Source organism: Clupea harengus, chromosome 13, assembly GCF_900700415.2.
Source record: "Clupea harengus chromosome 13, Ch_v2.0.2, whole genome shotgun sequence".
Classification (NCBI taxonomy): Eukaryota; Metazoa; Chordata; class Actinopteri; order Clupeiformes; family Clupeidae; genus Clupea; species Clupea harengus.
The window spans coordinates 26,575,370-26,594,995 of record NC_045164.1 but is presented as its reverse complement, the minus strand read 5'-3'; the positions used below and the strand labels follow the sequence as shown (position 1 = coordinate 26,594,995).

Sequence of the window (19,626 nt, the reverse complement as noted above, 5' to 3'; positions counted from 1 at the left end):
GTGTGTTTTTCTGTCTGTTTCCTTCCTTCCCTCTCTCTCTCTATCTTTCTCTGGCATGCTGTGTGGCAGACTGGCACGCGCCAGAGTGAGGGTGTCGTTGGCGAGGTGTTTTTTTTACCTGTTCGCGCACACCTTTCCCCTGTCACCCCACCGAAAATGTCCAAGATTCTGTGGAAACAGACACACACATACACACACACACATACACAAACACACCGTGGGTGAACAAAAACATCAACAACACACTGCCTCTGGATCCAACACATGAGCATGCGAAAGGATGCACTTCAAAAACACACACACTGGAGGAGGCACACGCTGACGCTGACACTGACACGCTCACTTCTCCCCGCTACGCTCGCCTAGCACACACACACACACACACACACAGCACAACACCGCTGGTGTCATTGCCCCCCTTAAGTTAGGGTCTTAGGGTACGGCTGCGTCAGTCGTACTTACCTTGTTCTCTTTTGTCTGGTCCTTCTGGCGCACCCAGCAGCGTGCGCTGACGACACTGAGCGAGGTCAATTAACGATGATCGCAAAAAAAAAAAGGAGAGAGAGAGAGAGCGAGAGAGAGAGCGAGAGAGAGAGGGGAAGAGAAACAGACTGTCCTGACCAACGTAGCAACAGCGAGAAAGAGAGAGAGAACAACAGAGTGGGAATAGAGAGAGAGAGAGAGATACAGAGTGAGAGGAAAGAAAAGGACCAGAGTGGAGCACAGGAGCGGGAGCAGGAGGAGGAGGAGGAGGAGGAGGAGGAGGATGAGGAGGAGGAGGAGGTACAGGCAGTCAGGCAGTCAGGCAGGCAGGCAGGAGGGAGACAGCCCTCACCACACAGATCCGCTGGAATAAATATGACGCAGAGCCGGAGCAACTTCTCCAGCCCCACGTACCCAGAGAGGGCACTGTCGCCATGGCAACGGCAGAGCAGTGATAGCAGCAGTAGCGCCGGGGCACACGCACACACTCACACACTCTCTCTCTCTCTCTCTCTGACACACACACACACACACACACACACACACAAGGCACAGCATTATTCTCTCTGCTCAGCTCCCTGGAAACGCACACAGCTCGAGGCAGCCAGGCAGGAGAGGGAGGGAGAGAGATATAGAGAGACAAAGAAAAAGAGGGAGAGAGAGAGAGAGAGAGAGAAAGAGAAAGAAAGAGAGAGAGACCCAAAGAGAGGGCAAGCAAATGCAGGCAGGCAGACAAGGCAAGGTAGCCTGGCAGGCAGAACGGCGCCTCTGATTCACTTAACTCCACCAGTCCCAGGCAACTCCCACCTCCCCACTCAGGGAGCCCAGTCACCTGTGAACACACTGGGGGAGGAAGCTGAGTGGTACGGTGAGGAGGGGGCTCTCGACCTAGCCGCCAGGCCCAACAAGAGGCTCTCATGGCAGGGAAGGCGGGGGCGGGGGGGGGGGGGGGGGGGGGGGGGGCGGAAGGAGGTGGTTAGAGACGCATGTCTGCTGGTCAGCTCCATAAGCTGGTGGAGAAGGTGAGACATGTCTCAGATAAGACAAATGGGTGGAAAACTGCTCGTTAACTGCTTAGTCGATGGGAGGAGGAGGATCGCGGCCGGCGCGCATCAATGGGATGAATCGGTAATAGGAATTGATCCCGAAAGGGTGACAGCGGCAGCAAGATAATTGAGGCCCAGGAGGCTTCTGGAATGGAATGGAATGGAATGCCAGGCTAAATGGAATATGACTAATACTGCACTGTCATCAGATCACATCTTGCCATGAGCAGCACCTACGACTGTCAGAGACGTTGCGTTGCACTCGATACGGTCGCATACATCCTCTGATCACCGCCTGTTACTGTCTGCTCGAGCTATTATGCAATTCCACAAAGAGTCGGAGGTGAATGCGTAACAAGGAACGATGTCCAATCTCACTGACAGTCTCTGTTGCGGTTGGCAGTCAGGTTTATTGATGGCGACAATAATTCACAGCTGCGGATGATCAGAGAATCAGTCAGGGCGGTTTTTCTGTCAGGGACGCTTTGTAAACAAAAACAGCCTGTGACACAATAGCCAAATATGCAGTACGCAAAAACAGAGAAAGCTTCTTGAAATGTTCTCGGAAAATAAAATATGCTTTCATTCGAGGACAGGAAATGACACGTGGGTTAACTCAGTTCATGCCATGAATATGTGATGATGCCAATGGATACATTTCCATGCGCCTGGAGATGTGATTATTGACATAAAGCAATTCAGGCAGGAGTGAGATTAAGTGGTATAAAGATGACATAATACTGTGAACTCCTTACTAATAATCTAATTTACAGAACTATGAATTTTGATTTCCCAAAGGGGTGCTCAGCGGTTTAACCCAAAAGGGTTTCTCCACGCATGCCCGTCCAAACAGGCCCCGGGGCCCCTGTGGTGTCCCCAATATGACTGGACTAGGGATGAACACACACACACACACACACACACACACACACACACACACACACACGTGGCCCTACTGGATGGATACACACACACACACACACACACACACACACACACACACACACACACACACACACACACACACACACACACACACACACACACGGCCCTACTGGATGGATACACACACACACACACACACACACACACACACACACACACACACACACACATATGTGGCCCTACTCGATGGCCTATATAGGCAGGTGTGGAGAGGTCTTGTGGGGACACGTAGTAGGAGAATACACACTCTGGGTTTAGTGGTGCTCGTGCTCGTGCTGCCATGCTTGTTCCAGAGAAAGGAGTGTGTGTTTAGGAGTGTGCGTTTAGGAGTGTGCGTTTAGGAGTGTGCGTTTAGGAGTGTGCGTTTAGGAGTGTGTTTAGGAGTGTGCGTTTAGGTTCACGTGCTTTTCTGCCTTTAAGTAAAACGGCTTTTCTGGTTTCCATCTAAATGCAGCCAGTGATTCTTCAGTTGCTTGAGGGCTGATGATAAAGGTCACGTTCGCTTAAAGCTCCAAACCAAGGTGCGGGAGACCTCTCCACATCTCGAGCAAAAACAGCACACACAGGAAATATGTGTTTGCAAGAAAAGTAGGTGACAGAGAAAGAATGCTGAACAAATCATCCACCCCCCGCACCCGCACCAGCACCCGCACCCACCCCCACCGGTTTGTTCACTCTCCACAAGTGGGCTTGAGAAAGAGAGTAAGCCCTATAAACAAAAACTACGGCCAGAGAGGATATGAGCTCCCCCCCCCCCCACTCCCACTCTTGCTTTTTATAGTTTTGAGGGGTAGGGTCTGTTTCCTGCCAAAAGACCAGCGCAGTAATGAGCCAGGCACAAGAGGGAGGGAACGGAGGAGAGGAGGAGAGGAGGAGGAGGGGAGAGGGGAGAGGAATGGTGGAGAAGAGAGGAGGAGAGGAGAGGAAGGGTGGAGAAGAGGAGAAGAGGAGGAGCAGGGGAGAGGAAGGGTAGAGAAGAGGAGAAGAGAAGAGGAGTCGGGGAGAGGAGTCGGAAGGATTCTGCGGATGTGTGTGTGCCTTGCGGCCCCAGCGCCTGCCAATCAGGCCCCCAGAGTGGCAGCGACTGTCCTAATGATGAGTGCAGCACTGCTGGAAGGTGACCCACTTTAATGTGCCTTACCCCACACACACACACACACACACACACACACACACACACTGCCTTCCTGCTCCTGCGCCTCCCTCCTACCGCTGGCCATCAGTCTCCAAAGAGGTTCTGGCCCAATTTCAATAGTCTCCTGTACGACACACACACACACACACACACACACTGCAATATTTATTGTATTTTTACCCGGCAAGCCCAATTAGTCTCTCACAGACACATGTACTCCCACACAAACGCTCTATCTCTCTCACACACACACACACAAACACAAAGACAAAGACACCAAGCCAAAAATACACTCTCTCAAAAACATACATTCATGTTCACAAGCAACAAGCAGGGGGCCCCCAGTCTGCAGTGATCTCATGCTGCTGTGAGGTGCCGTGATGGACGACGACGGCGGCACTCGGAGGTTCACCTGGGAGGGAGGCAGTCGTTACCAGCACTGACAATACTACTGCCAGAGGAGTACTCAAGAAATCATCCCAGTGACAGAATAGCACTTTGGCTGACACATCGCACCTCCATAGCTCAATGACAGAACTCCCTTTGGTCTGTTCTGCCGGTCTACACCACAGCAGGGTGCTCGTCTGACTCTTTGTCATACAAACACAGCTCACCCATCTTAACACCAAATTTGTTGCGTTGTTGTTTTTTCCTTCTTCTAACGAGCACAAGTGAAGTGGCAGGGAAATGAACTCTCTCTCTCTCTCCAGTCTGGCGTCTGCATTATTAAGGTGAATCGGGGAGGCCAGACAACTCAGCAGTAATTAAAGTGGTGCGAGAGGAGCGCCGTGAAACATGCAACCGGTGAGTAATTAACTTAAGTAGTGCTCAGTGCAACAGGCAGACAGAAGCAATCAATCATCAATCCACCAGTAGAGGATGAAACACTGTCTGCAATATTGCATTACCCAAAAGTCTAGCTCCGATTAAGACGAGCCTACTTATTGCCAGCGCTATCTGCATTATTCATAGTATTCGAGAGATGGCCATCTTAACTGCTTGATGGGGGTTCAAGACAGATGTTGGTGCAACTTAGAAGGAATGAATTATGACGGCCAAAGACGGTTCATTAATGTGTCCTTTATTGTACATGGGAGTCATTATTGCTCACACATCATGCCTGGGTGGAGACTGACACATACCCCTCCTGAACAGAAGGGGGCAGACTACCACTCTGTGAATCCAGCCATTACATCCAGCCAGGTTCGAACACAGAACTTGGACATTTGTAAGACTGTCAGTCTTACCACATTTACTTTAAACCGTAATCACAGGCCTGAATTTGTCCCCCCACCCCCCAAAAAACAACACACCATGTATTGCATAAACTAAAAGACAATGTTCTTGTAAAGGTCTGTTAAACATATTTGTAACCATCCTAAGAGCTTTAGTCCCCCCGCCGCTTATGCAAAGTTAATGTGTAACCATGACTGACAGGGAGAGCAATTCAACTCACAGAGCTGCACGCCAACGCAAAGCTTGACAAGACTCTGCCAAGCTCTGGCTTTTGTGTGAATTAAACATCAGTCAGATGGATCCAGCTTTAATGTGAGCAATGTTATATATGTTACGCCTCTCAGACAAGTCCTATTGTAGCTGGGCATCCAACTGCTAAGGAACGGACACCACAGATGATGACGACCACCACCTCCTCCTCCTCCTCCTCCTCCTCCTCCTCCTCCTCCTCCTCGGCGCTTCAAGGTCAATGTCTCTTTGGTCCCGAGTGCTTCTCCTACTCCATGCCTGTGGAGTCCAGCTCGTTAATGAACCTCTGGCTCTTGGCCAGGAGGACGTTAATGGCTTCCGAAACGAGCACGTCGGGCGGCAGTATCCCCGTAGACTCCACCGAGACTGAAGACAGGAACAAAGACAGCAGGAAGAGTTAACTTCAGAACAGGGAACACAGGCTTATCCCAACACCCAGAAAGACACACACGAGAGAGATTTTAGGTACTGTATATTTTTGGTAAATAGTGATAGCGCTTTCAAAGAGAAGTCGGGCACTTTTAAACACCCGACTCTTGGGATGGTAGCACAGAATATAAGTTAATATGTCTATGAGCCTAGAAGAGAATGGAAGACATTTATGAGAAATGTTACAATGGGGCTAAATGGGGTCAGGCTCAGGTTTTACAACAAACATTTAAAATCAACAATGTGCAAAAACCCCTTTCAAGATGTACTCTTGATTTATTTGTAAATTAAAAACGTACACTTGCATGGAAGGCCCTACTGCTGACCAAATAAACTCGCAGGTTCATTACTTTCTCGTTCAGCCGGATTTATAATGGAATAAAATCTTGTAGGAACACCAGTGGTGAAATATGACCCTTCCCACTTAATTCCTACTGTGTCTATGTTTCATGTGCAGTGCTTTCCTGTAACCCCGTTTAGTCTTTGTACCGTAATCCGTTTCTAATAAACCTCATCTATTTTTGGTGGCAACCAAGACTTTTCCATCACTGTGGAAAGAGTGACAGAAATAAACCCAACATCTAATTACATAAATATATTTATATAAAATATTAAATCTTACAAATGAAATGGTCCCGCACTCTTGCCAGCTTCACCAGATTCTTCAGGTCATCGTGTCGCAGGACCTCCCGGCTGCACGTATCCTTGCGACTGTTGACCACCTTAGCAAATTGTTTTCCTGAGGCAGAACAGATATAATGGAGGAAGCTCATGAGGGGGCGGTGGGGAACCAGACAAACTGAACAAATGACTCCCTGTATTACCCTTCATAACAGACTCGACTCCTCAGGGAAGATACTTTACTAACCAGTTAGCTCTGATGGATAGAAGGCTTCCTTAACATGGAAGAGTTATTGTTTAATTGTGTTCAAATGGATGAGCTCACCCATACAAACAATATTGCCAACACGGTCATAAAACCATCACACCTTTAGGGAACAGACAACTACTGCGGAGTCCTCTCCATGAATATAGCCGTTTCAGTACGAACAGCGTTGGGAAGAAACCCCAAACCCAGTTTGGCAAAAACCCAAAGTGAGACCCAAAGCAAGGATGTCCTACCATCTTTGTTCTCCAGCTCGATGACACCTGGCGAGAAGCAGCGCTTCAGCCTCTCGGCTTTCTCCCCCTCGACGGGCTGCAGTAACGTGATCTCCGGAAGGAGACGATAACTGGCCGTGGCCACCGGGGAGAACTTGGCATGGTCCCTACCTGAGAGGAGTTAACACAGAGATGGGTTGGGACTGGCTCTACAGTTAGGGCTTTGCAGACAGACATGGGACCTACAGACAGCTATAGTTGGACAAAGTTCACTATTCCCAGCGATCTAAGCTACAAATCAACTAATTCTTTACTCATACATACAGATTGTATCCATTAAATGACATACAGTTAAGATCAGATACGGACAATCAGGTACAGAAAATACCAGCTTTATTTAAAACGAACGCATCTTCTGCTTTTAAAATGGCTGAGTAGCATAGTTTATCTATTCGTAAATAGCTTGTGCATGGGTGATGTAGAATAGGGACCGCGACAATCAAAAAGACTCACCAATGCCCTTCAAACAGTGCAGGGTTAGGGTTAAACAGACTCACCGATGCCCTTGACACAGTGCAGGGTTAGGGTTAGGGTTAGGGTTAAACAGACTCACCGATGCCCTTCACACAGTGCATGGTTATGTCCAGCTCCTGTCCTGGGCGCAGCTGTGCCAGAAGGATGTCACCAAACACAGGACCAATGCTGGCCTCCGCAAACACATCAGCCTGGTTCCCGATGGGCACCCACTTCATGTCTTTGGAGTAGACTTGAGGTGAACACAGCAGAAGTCACAGATCAGAGGTGGGACAGAACAGGAAGTGAAAAGGTACTAGCAGAAGCATGGCCCTGGGAAAAAGGACTGAGGGAACATGAAATGGAGCCCCAACAGTGTAGAGGGGGAGTGTGAGGGAACCGGGGCGTCTCACCTTCTCACAGGGAGGTTTTGGACACAAACATCTGCTAAATGCTCTACAACAACAACTGCAAATATTCCTCTAAAATCAAAACCATTCCACAGTTCACTCCTCTGCACGCCGTCCTGTCGTCACACATTATGAACATGTGTCCCATGCTACTGTTTCAGTGTAGCTCACTGCATTTGTGTAATGTGAGCCATCGTTCCGGCCTCGTCAGCCGGTCTCCGGCTCAGAAGGGCATGATTCCATTCCACTAAACTGATAAGGTCTAGAGTGGCTCGTGACGGTCACTGGATCATTTGGTTGACCCAGACCCTGGCTAAAGGTTTCTCAGGTGTCAGTAAGCCTATTAACCACTGCAAGCTATACAAGCCTGATAAAGAGACACCTCGTGCTATTTTTGTTAATCATTTGCCCATAAAATATCAACAAATTGGCCATAGCACTTCATATCAGAATCAGGTTTTATTGGCCAAGTAAGTTTGCACAAACAAGGAATTTGACTTGGTAAAGCCTTATCAATCCTATTATTGATTTTTTTTTTTACTTATGGAGACGAAGCACAAACTACATCTTCATTAGTGTACCAAAATCAGTCATTGTTTGCATTTTTACACAAGATTAAGGTGCAAGTTGAAGTTTTATTTTGTATTGTAAAAGATAAATTGGCCTCACTCATGTGGTTAAGGTAGATCTCCCGCGGATCAGCGGAGTCCTTCGGCGCTCTGGGATTCCGTGTACACTTGACCGTCAGCTGGAGCTGAATTGTGTCAATCTCCGTGCCCTCTTCATCGCCTGAGCAAAACAAATGTAACGACGCGTTAAGACAAAAACAACAAAACAAAAACAAAAACAAAAACAAACAATACTCACTGAACGCCAAAGCCCCAATGCTCACCTGCATTCCTGTACTCAAAGAGACGTGGATCAGCCTTGATTGGGATTAACCCAAGTCTGTGTGCAAGGATCTCATCCTGAATGATGGAAGTGTTGTTGTAGATGAACACTTTCTCAACAGCCATCGTTGGGACCTGAAATAATACGTTTTAGTCAGTTTTCTTTCCTAGATGATTGGGTAGTTTAGGATGATGGTATACCACAACAAACAAAGCAACGCCTCTATGAATGATATGTATGTTTGTTTGTATTAGAGCCAACACCTCTGCCAACAAGATCCGTCGGAAGGCATTGGCGATGGCAGCATCTATGCCGACCATATCGAACTCCATGGTATTGTCATCCATTTGTACGATGTCGATCCTAAAATTCTAAAGCAAAAAAAAAAAAAAACAGGTGAGCCGTAGTCACACACACACACACACACACACACACACACACACACACACACACACACACACACACACACACACACACACATTTAATACAGGTCAAGGTAAGTCAAGTGAAGGCCCTTTACCTGACAGATACCAGAGCTAATTATAAAGAAATTCTCTGCAGATACCTTTTTGAATTTCTGAAAATCCCATTTGTCATCATATCCTGGGTAGTTACCAGGGTAGTCAGTAGTATGAACCTGGAAAAATGTTCAAACCGTTAAAGTATCACAAATCACCAGAAATCTCTGAAAATCCCCACATAGGTTAAAGTGAAACAACTTTTAGAGAAGCTTGCTAACCATAGCTATTGTTATCTATGTTTACACTGCATTTGGTGCTGGCTAGGTTTCCATCCAACTTTTTAATGTGATTTTTGAGGAAATTCTCAGTGGAAATCTACCAAATGGAATAAGAAATCGATTTGCTGGGGTGGGGTTTAATACACAGCACAAACAAATATCATCAATAATAATAATGCCACAATCAATCATATTTGTGAAGTATGAACTCATTTGACAGGTGATGTTTAAAAAGGTGAGTTTTCAAACGCATAAGAGAACACATGGGAACGGATGATCTCACCCAGGGAAGTGTGTAAATAGAAAATAGTAGTACTTGGATTATATATGTCTATGGTAGGCTACTTGGTACAAGTAGTACTTGGCAAGTACCGATCCCTGAGGTGCACCAGTGGCCAGATGATTACCACTCTTTAACACCACACCGAGAAGAACTGAGACAGATCTATACATCTTCACATCAGATGGATTAAGTGCAACTTAGTGCAAAGGAGAAACCCGAGGTTGTTTGAACGATGTCGGAAAGTTACCCTACCTGAGTGTCGCATTGACTACATGCGTGATAAGAAAAATTGTAAGCGAGATACACCTATTGGAATGGAATCCTGAGGTCATAGGTCTACTCTGTCTTTCTCATGTAGAGGGGAGTATACATTCAACGATGCTCCAATATTTAGGCAAGGTAAAACTCGTTTGGGAGGATCAGAGAATTGCACGCTAATGGCAGCAACTTTTTCAGTAAAGAAATAAACTGATGGCGGAGGGTTAAGGAGATTGTAGCAAATAGTTATAACACAGCAGATAGAAACGCGCACAGACCCGCATTTTCTTTACCCGAATATACGAATGAGTTGGACAGAAACCCAGCTACTGTTACAAAAAACGACCTAATGTTAGCCGGCATAACAACATCAACCTTATGTTAGCCGGCGTAAAACCGTCAACCTAATGTTAGCCGGTATAAATTATCCTCAATGGAAACGAAACGCTAATGGACCAAATCAAATAATCAAACTGAGGATGTGGACTTACATTTTTCACACCGTATTCACCCAAAATTACTCTATTCCTTATTTCATCCACGTTGCTCATGGGAGCCGCCATGGTATCTCCGCGCGAGCGACTAGTTGCATTTCGTTGGTGGGCTAAATACAGCGGCTCATGTTGCGTAGTTCTTTATCGCCCTCTATTGATATGGAATGTCGTAGCACTTCATTCGCTCTCTGCACCCCTAGTGACAAAAATGTACCTTATGTCCTGGTACAAAAATGTACCCATTGGAAAGGTACAACATTGGTACCTGATGAGGTAAAGCTGGAGTGACGTGCCATTTTGCACCTTTACGAAGCAACACATACCCTTAAGTCGCCTTAAACAATTAAAACCGTTTTGCATGCCACCACGGGCGAGAAGCGCCACACAACACTACTTTTGCTGCAGACTTGATCTTGGATAAGGTGGTCAACAAGTTTGTAGGAATGAAGCGTCATTGTGTTGATGTTGTCTCAGAGTTAAAGGCCTATTATATAGCACAGACACTTTGAATGTGAGATCAGATACAGATAATAAGAATCCATCAATCAGTTGTACAGTACAGTATTTGGAATGTATTATATTTATTGTATAATGCATTATAATATATAGTACAATTAATATGTTGAAAATGTAATCTGTTTTGTGTCTTTATCTATCCTATGCCCACAGTTCTGTTCCTATTTGCGCTAGGCACGCAGAACGCTGATTATGATTACAGCCTGCGTGTGCGGTAGCATATGTGTTGATTATGTTTGCAGAAAATACACATGCACAAATGGACATAATAAGCTGATAAAATGTTGATTTCATATAATTCACTAACTTTGGATTAGTGGATCACTGATTTAATTTCACACCAAACAAACTAAACTAAACACGACCTAATTAGGACAGCTGTGGTCTAGAAATGGCCCACTTCAGTGTGCAAACTATAGACTATCGGGGACAGAACGCTGTGCGCGTAAAAAGAACACCCACTGTTCCACTGACTCATTATTTGCTTTTACACAATATATATTATACATATACTTTTATTATTTTCTACATTGTAGATTAATACTGAAGACATTTTAACTACGAAAGAACACATATGGAATGATGTACTAAACAAAAAAAGTGTTATCTACCATGTAGAAAATAGTAAAAGTAAAGAAAACACTTCTCAAAAAAAATGAAAGGTGTGTCCAAACTTTTGACTGGTACTGTATATGTAACGCATTTTTATTTATCTACATTTTTAGACATTGAAAATAAATGCTCCTTCTGTAATAGGGATTCTGAATCTTTAACTCATCTGTTCTACCACTGCTCATGTTCACTTACCTTTTGGACTCAGATTGAAAGATATATATTGTGTAAAACTAAAATGAATGTTAACAATTGACTGTAAAAGTGTCATCACTTATTTTGTTCGTAAGAATAACAATTTGGAATTCATAACTAAAAGCAGATATGCACAGGTGACCCCTAATTTGACCAGATTCTCATATGAATTTGCACAGTATACTGACACGCTGGACATGATAAACACAACCAAAAGTAATAGAACTATTAAAATTTCAACGTGGAATAATATCATCCTTTTTCCTTGTCGTATTGAACTTTTGCTTCCAATTCATGAAATGTATCTGTCCTGTGTATTTTTATTATTTATTATTTGATTTGATATTACTTATCTGATGATGTTTTATGGCTGATGTGTTGAGCACTTGTCTGTATGTTTTTGTATACTGTATTGCAATAAAATAAAATAAAATAAATAAATAAATAAAAAAGACTCTGATTATTTGCACCCATCAGCAGGAAAGACAAGCTCCGCCCCTCCATATCAGGAATCCTTACATGATCCTCCTACTTAGAGACGACAACAAGCTATCTGATTGGCCACCGCAACCGAAATTCGAGTCTCATTGGCATAGGATTAAACTTTTTCCAACAAACAAATCGTAATTTCGTTTTTCCATGTTGAGCCCGAGCCCACCACTAGATGGTGTGTGGTACACTAGTATCAAAAACCCATATTGAGGGATTTACATTATTCATTGTAAACAGACCATGCAAGGATGTAGTTTCTTTTTTTCTTTTTTTATTTCAAAATAAATACCAAACAAGCCTAAAATATATCACCACATTTTCAAATGTATAGTATATTTCTCTAATACACAAGCACTTTAGCAGGTTGGATACAAGCATTGCTTTGATTCAAAGATCTTTGGAAAGTAAAATGAGATGACACAAATATCCAAGAAAATAGCCAAACCGAAAGTAGAGAAGTCCAGGTTGGGTTCATGAATACATGGACGTAAGGTAGGACTGTACAAAAGAGGGACATTCTCCCCTGAGAAAGTAAAACATATACATCACTAAAGAGAATTGAACATATCATGGCAAAAATATGAAAAGAAAGATACTGCAAGCATGGTCAATGCAATCGTCTTAAAATTTTAAAGAAACCCTCTCAAACCTGTTACACAAACGTGTAATATGAAAGGCAAAGTAACAAACAATGACAGTAATTGACTCCAAAGTTGACACTTTTGGACTAGATTATAATTTAGCTTTCTAAGTAATACAACACATATATAGCTATTTTATGTCAGCTTCTGTGATACAGAGGAGACAGACACCAATTATCTAGAAGCTGCAACATGACACTTGACACTTTAAAGAGAATTTATTGCTGGCCTTATTCATCAACGACATTCTGATTTCTAGAATTTTACCTCATCTTCCTGCGGCACTAGTGATTTGTGATAACAGATTGTAAAAGAACAAATTGTAAGCATTTATTATTGTAAGCATTATCAAACATCAGCCAGGTCTTTTTATTTCAAGCCAAATACGACTGTTCTGTCACATGATGACAATAGAAGCCCTTGACTGCTGCCAGCGGCGACACCAAACCTCGTCCTTCAAGGATGTGCTCTGATGTGTGCGTGTGTGTGTGTGTGTGTGTGTGTGTGTGTGTGTGTGTATGTGTGTGTGTGTGTGTCGGTGCCGTCCTTCAAGGATGTGCTCTGTTGCTAAAGCGTGTCTTCGACAATGTGACATTGTGTCTGGTGTCCCTCACTTTCTAGTCTCTCATTATATTATCAAAGTTAATGGGCTGTGACTTTTTAATTTCCAAAACGTGAATTACAAAGGTGTACCTAAAATTGCCTAAATGTTAAGTGTGCGTTAAGTGATTTTTTAAAAAGTTTCATGAAGAAGGTTAGAATTTCTGCAACCAGTCCACCAAAATTACAAAACACACAACATCAGTATCTCAATGGCACAGCAAAGAACATGTAATATGTGAGGACACTGCTAGATTTATACGTCGGTGTATCTTTACTGAGCACAGACCCTAGACCGGCTTACTCATGCGTGCCGTCTCTATAATTGTTGTAGGAGGAACACCATCTCATGATTGTCATCGTGAAGTAAACCTTTTGTAGGTTAAGTGTGAACTGTGCTGTTTGTAATAAAATCGGTTTGATGTCAACAAATGTTAGGGATTGAGTTCACAGCCTTAGGTTAAATATACATTTACATTTTAATTTTTTTTTTAATCCACAAATCCCAATATCATTTTATTAGTAGAACCCGTGCAGACTTTTCTATGACAAGGCTATGGCTGAACAGAATGAATTGTATTAGACTTCTTGGCCTTGAAGTGAAGTGACCTTTTGGACAGAATCACTTTCAGGCAACACCCTTCAGTTTTAGATCACATTGTAAATTCTACAACCCATGTGTGCATTACAGGTGGGCACAGTGAAAGCTCTCACAGGGACATAATCAGACTTGGTGACCTGCTTAGACGAGTACACTGGCTAGTAGTGGAAATACACTAACAGTTCTGAAACTCAAAACTCCTGCACACATCGGCATATTGGCATATTAAGCTCAGATGGGAGGAATAGGTAGGAGAACCATTGCTGCCACTACACCCTGGGTGACTTCCTATTTCAATATGTCTGCCAAAGCTAAATTTAAGACTGTGAATGTTGGCACCTCACCAATCCTGTTTTCCCCTGCAGCACTAGAACAGGCTATGCTGCCTACTGGTGTGAAATGCATCTGATCTCCCCGCGGGTTTGGAATCTGAATTAAGCTCTTTGTGCCAAACTCATTTTAATACGGTGTTTCTCAAAGACCATGGCCTTCTCATCTGTTTAAAACGAAGGAGAAATGCACTGTATAAATGACAATTGGCACATCAGTGGCAACATCAGTGATGGAGAATGCTAAACATTTGGCAACCCAGTGTTAGCAGCAGTAGCAGCAGAATTGTTTAATGGTGGTTAAATGGTAAAACATTTAGTGTTATTCTTTAAGATTCCTTTTGGCTACCCATAAACCTGCATTAGCCTAATAACAAACTAAATTAGCTCACCATAGACATTTTAGATGATCAGCTTCATCTCAGGTTTGGTGAGGGGGGGGGGGGGGGGGGGGGGGGTTACTCCTTCAACAGCTACTGTTCAATAGTTTCTCCGTCAGAGCCGAGTATCACACTGTGCCACTGTGCTGGAACTGGACCGTGGGACCGGACCTAGAACTGGACCGTGGGACTGGACCTTGAACTGGACCGTGGGACTGGACCTTGAACTGGACCGTGGGACTGGACCTTGAACTGGACCGTGGGACTGGACCTTGAACTGGACCGTGGGACTGGACAGAACAGTTTAACACGTTTTTCATCTGGTTTTCCAGCCAGGACACAGCAAGGACAATGACAAAGTACCTTCACCAATATGTCACATCAATAGCCCTTTGTGACAACCCTTAATGTTCCCGTTGTCTAAGTGTGCTAATAGAAAACGAAGGAAGACAGGCACGTGTCACAGCCAAAGTTATTCTCCTGCACACCAACTCTGTAAACTCTTGGCTACTCCTAAAAAAAATGAAGCCATCGTATATTCTTTATGCAGTTACACAGTACTCTCTGATGCTGTACAGTTCTCCTCCTCCAACAGTCCTGTTAAACATTGCAGTGTTTCATTCAACTGAACCTTTCGTAAGCTTTGTGAGAGATTCACAAGACATGTTTTTTGTGGTGTATGTTTGTTTGTATGTTTGAGTGCGTGTACTTGAATGTTAATATGAATGTCCGACCACTCAGCGTTTGTATGATTGAGTGCGTGTACTTGAATGTTAATATGAATGTCCGACCACTCAGCGTTTGTGTGTTTGAGTGCGTGTACTTGAATGTTAATATGAATCTCCGACCACTCAGCGTTTGTGTGTTTGAGTGTGTGTACTTGAATGTTAATATGAATGTCCGACCACTCAGCGTTTGTGTGTTTGAGTGTGTGTACTTGAATGTTAATATGAATGTCCGACCACTCAGCGTTTGTATGTTTGAGTGCGTGTACTTGAATGTTAATATGAATGTCCGACCACTCAGCGTTTGTATGTTTGAGTGTGTGTACTTGAATGTTAATATGAATGTCTGACCACTCAGCCTGAACATTGGACTGATAAAGGAATCCCTGTGTTATTCCACCGCATTGGTGGCGTGGGTTCCGTGGTGGCGTGGGTGCAGTGTTATTCCACTGCGGTGGTGGCGTGGGTGCAGCACCCCGGACCCCGCAGTGACCCCCTCAGGGATTCCATGAGTCCCTTCCTCTTCCTGCCGCGGGCGCTCTCGCTGCTGGCGGCGCCCTGAGACGCGTTGGTGTTCTGGCGGGTCAGCTTGGCGGCACGGCTGACCGTCTCCTTGATCTGCAGCTCCAGGTGCTTCTGGATGGCCGTGCCCAGCTCCTCGGGGTCCACGGAGGCCCCGTACACCTCCCAGGTCATCCCCTCCGCGTCCCACTTCACCTCCTTTATCGGCGACTTCAGCGAGGCCCTGTTCTTCTTGCCGGTCGGTGGTGCCCTGGCGGCCGCCCCGGCAGCCGCCCCGTTGGCCCCATCGTCCGCCAGGCACACCTCGGGGAACATGTGGGGCGGTGGCGTCTCCAAAGCCTGCTCCGCCTGCACCCCCACGTCCCTCAGCTCCAAACGGGACGTCATGGTGCCCATGTCCCTGGTGGCGACGGTGGTGGTGGTGGTGGTAGTGTTAGCGTTAACCCACCCTTCATTGCCCACATGCGGCTGGCTGTGCAGGGCCTGGACGTTGGACCAGCCGCAGTCCAAGTTGCAGCAGCGCAGCATGCGCTTGGCGTCCAGTCCCGTCTCGCTGAGGGAGGAGATGAGGCGCGGCAGGGCCAGCATCTGGGCCTCGGCGCCGCCCGGCAGCCCCCGCGGCGGCAGCATCTGCACGTGGGCGGGGATGGGCTGGTGGTGGCAGTAGGCGGCCAGCGTCTCCTCCATGGCCCCGGGAGGGACCACGGCCAGGCCGTAGGGGCCGCAGCACATGGGCGAGTTGGACGGCACCGCAGGGACGCAGCCGTGGAGGGCCTGGGGCTGGAGCTGCGGCGTGGGGCTGGGGCCTCTGGGCGAGGCGGTGAGGCTGGCGCTCTGCTGCGGCTGCATGGCCTGTTGGCACACCAGAGCGTGGCAGGGCGGAGGCCCGTGGTAGTGCTCCAGACCCGCGGGCACCAGGTGAGACGGCGAGGCGGTGGCGGCGGCGGTGGTTTCACAGTGCAGGTGAGGGACGGGACTTTCCCTCAGCGTCTGCAGCATGTCCGAGTGGCCCCTCTGAGCGGGCAGGGCGGGCAGGGCGGCCGGGGCCAGTCTGTGGGCGCTCAGGTCCCTGTGTGGGCAGGAGGAACCCTGGCCTCTCTCACCGCAGCAGGGGGGGGCGTGCTGGTGGGGGGGGGCGTGCTGGTGGTTCAGAGCCCCCTCCAGCAGCGGCTGCGCCCCCATCCCGTGGAGCATGTGTGGCTCTGCCACGCTGCACGCCGGTCGCCCCGCGTTACGGACGACTGGGTGATCAGGGGTGCTGTCGGCGCTGTGGGCACCAACCCGAAGGGTCGGCTTGCCACCATTCTGGGCATCCGTTGGCAAGGAGCTGGCGCCGGTCGGGCCCGGGTTGGCCTTGTCCAGCGGATGTGGGGTTGTCACCATGTCTGTGGAGCTCCTAGATGGTGACAGGATGTCTGTGCTGATCCCGGCGTCTGCAGGGGAGGAACCCCCGGGTGGGAAATGCTCTGACACAGGGTGTCCTCTCTCTGCCATGGGGTACCTGGGAAGCATCCAGGAAACAGTGGATTTAGTTTAGAGTTTATCGAAATGATTATAGTAAATGAACTGGGTAAAACATTGTGTGTTCTGCCTTGTGTCCTGTATTTAGGAAATGCAGAACCCCATGTTTATAACACTGCTTAATTAAACCCCAGATTATACCACTGTTAAATTAAACCCCATGTTATTACACTGCTAAATTAAACCCCAGATTATAACTGCTAAATTAAACCCCAGATTTTACCACTGCTAAATTAAACCCCAGATTATAACACTGTTAAAATGAATGTTTGTTCTTGCCAGAGTTGTCATCCTGCACCATTGAAATAGTTATTACCCCAGACACAAGTTGAGCTCCATCTCGTTAAGGTTAACGTGAAGATTTACTCATGTGTTTAGTCGGTATGAGATTCAGGCGCAGAAGATCATGCATAACAGCTTTGTTCTGAGTTAGAGGAGAGTTCACAAATGACAGCCTGGTTTGTGATTCTTCTGATGATTTTTGGAGGGAGTTTGCAGGTGGTCTAGAATGCCGCTTCAAAGACCTCCTCCCTGAGGTAGTAGTAGTCCTTTATTGTTACAGCACAAGTACACAAGTACACAAGTACACAAGTACCAGCAACATAGCCTGTCGCATAGTAAACTAGCGAAAATGGCAATCCACCCGTCCATACATATACAGTACCAGTCAAAAGTTTGGACACACCTTTAATTTTTGTGTTAAGTGTTTTCTTTACTTTTATTATTTGTTATTATTTAATACTGAAGACATTTAAACTACGAAAGAACACATATGGAATGGTGTACTGAACAAAAAAAGTGTCATTTACCATGTAGAAAATAATAAAAGTAAAGAAAAAACTTCTCAAAAAATGAGAAGGTGTGTCCAAACTTTTGCCTGGTACTGTACACATACTGACAAGGGGCTAGACAGGACGGGAAGACAAGGTTGAGGGAAGAATTGCAGCATAACATGAGGAAAGGGAGGAGAGGGTAGACTAAAACAACATGTGTTGCCACAGCATTACCCTGTATACTCGAAATGCGGTCAAAGCGGCAGGCTTAACCAAACAAGGCTGCGAAGGCAGGGAGGTCACCGCCGCAGAATTACACAGGAGCAGTAGGGGCCAGGGGTATAAACAACAGAGTCATTCCTCACAATGCCCAGAGATTAAACAGATGGGATTAGGGGAAGATCTGGGGCTGCCTGTGCCAGTCATCAAGATTACATGGGGGGAGAGTGAGACAGACGTGGGGAGAGAGTGAGAGAGTGAGACAGACATAGGGAGAGAGTGAGAGAGTGAGACAGACACGGGGAGAGAGTGAGAGAGTGAGACAGACATGGGGAGAGAGTGAGAGAGTGAGACAGACATGGGGAGAGAGTGAGACAGACATGGGGAGAGAGTGAAACAGAGAGAGTGAGACAGACATGGGGAGAGAGTGAAACAGAGAGAGTGAGACATACATGGGGAGAGAGTGAGAGAGACATGGGGAGAGAGTGAGACAGACTTGGGGGGAGAGTGAGACAGACATGGGGGGAGAGTGAGAGAGTGAGACAGACATAGGGAGAGAGTGAGACAGGCATGGGGCGAGAGTGAGAGAGTGAGAGAGTGAGACAGGCATGGGGAAAGAGTGAGAGAGTGAGACAGAGACATGGGGAGAGAGTGAGACAGACATGGGGAGAGAGTGAGACAGACATGGGTTTGACTGCAGTGACAAAACAACCCAGTGACTCCTGTTCAGACATTAAAAACTGGCACGTGTCATGAAACCTCCTTTGAATCTGTATTCATCCACAATCAAAACCTCAAAGATTGATTTACGTCCCCAACAACAAATAATAACAGCTTTTTGAACTTCCTAGTCTGCTTGATTGCTTTCTCGTAGGAAAGAGTAAGCAGAGAGAGATCCTACTCTACAGGGCACCAAAGGAGACAAACAACATCAACAACAACAACAACAACAACAAACAAACAAACAAAAACACTCAAGACCCTGTCTCTCCTCAGTGTTCCCCTTATTCATCTAAAATGTACTTTTGAACAGAAAGCCAAACACAGCAGTGAACACACACACGCACACACACACACACACACACACACACACACACACACACACACATGTAGAACAGCATCCAACCTCAGACGCCTTTTGATTTGGGTTTAGCTGAACCCAAAACACGTCTTTAAACTAAGTGCTCATCCCACAGGAGACTTTGAGTGAGCTGGTTAAGCTATCAAAGAGAGCCATGTGCTGACAACACACAGAGTGAGATTGCACCCGGGGACCTGAGGGGGCCGC

General features: G+C 46.2%; 2 protein-coding genes across 6 annotated transcripts in view; both read right to left on the bottom strand.

Annotated features, from left to right (window-relative positions):
- Nucleotides 1–648, bottom strand: part of ldb1a (LIM domain binding 1a) — a 25,201-nt gene extending 24,553 nt beyond the window's left edge. For 2 of the 5 annotated variants that reach the window (XM_012827575.3, XM_031579385.2), the window contains exons 1-2: nt 463–646; nt 119–168 (exon numbers count right to left, since the gene is read on the bottom strand). The gene's annotated coding sequence lies outside the window, so the exon portion shown is untranslated. Of the gene's footprint in view, nt 1–118; nt 169–462 lie in introns of all 5 variants that reach the window. The other 3 variants (XM_031579387.2, XM_031579388.2, XM_031579386.2) reach the window with 2 other exon arrangements.
- Nucleotides 649–5,006: 4,358 nt separating this feature from the next.
- Nucleotides 5,007–10,322, bottom strand: polr1c (RNA polymerase I and III subunit C). The gene is made up of 9 exons (XM_031579440.2): nt 10,210–10,322; nt 9,004–9,075; nt 8,702–8,809; nt 8,440–8,572; nt 8,217–8,336; nt 7,238–7,390; nt 6,646–6,795; nt 6,146–6,262; nt 5,007–5,460 (listed from the first exon to the last, which is right to left on the bottom strand). Exons 1-9 carry the CDS (start codon nt 10,279–10,281, stop codon nt 5,342–5,344), a joined length of 1,044 nt encoding a protein of 347 aa, XP_031435300.1. The 5' UTR covers nt 10,282–10,322; the 3' UTR covers nt 5,007–5,341.
- Between the last annotated feature and the right edge of the window lie 9,304 nt (nt 10,323–19,626).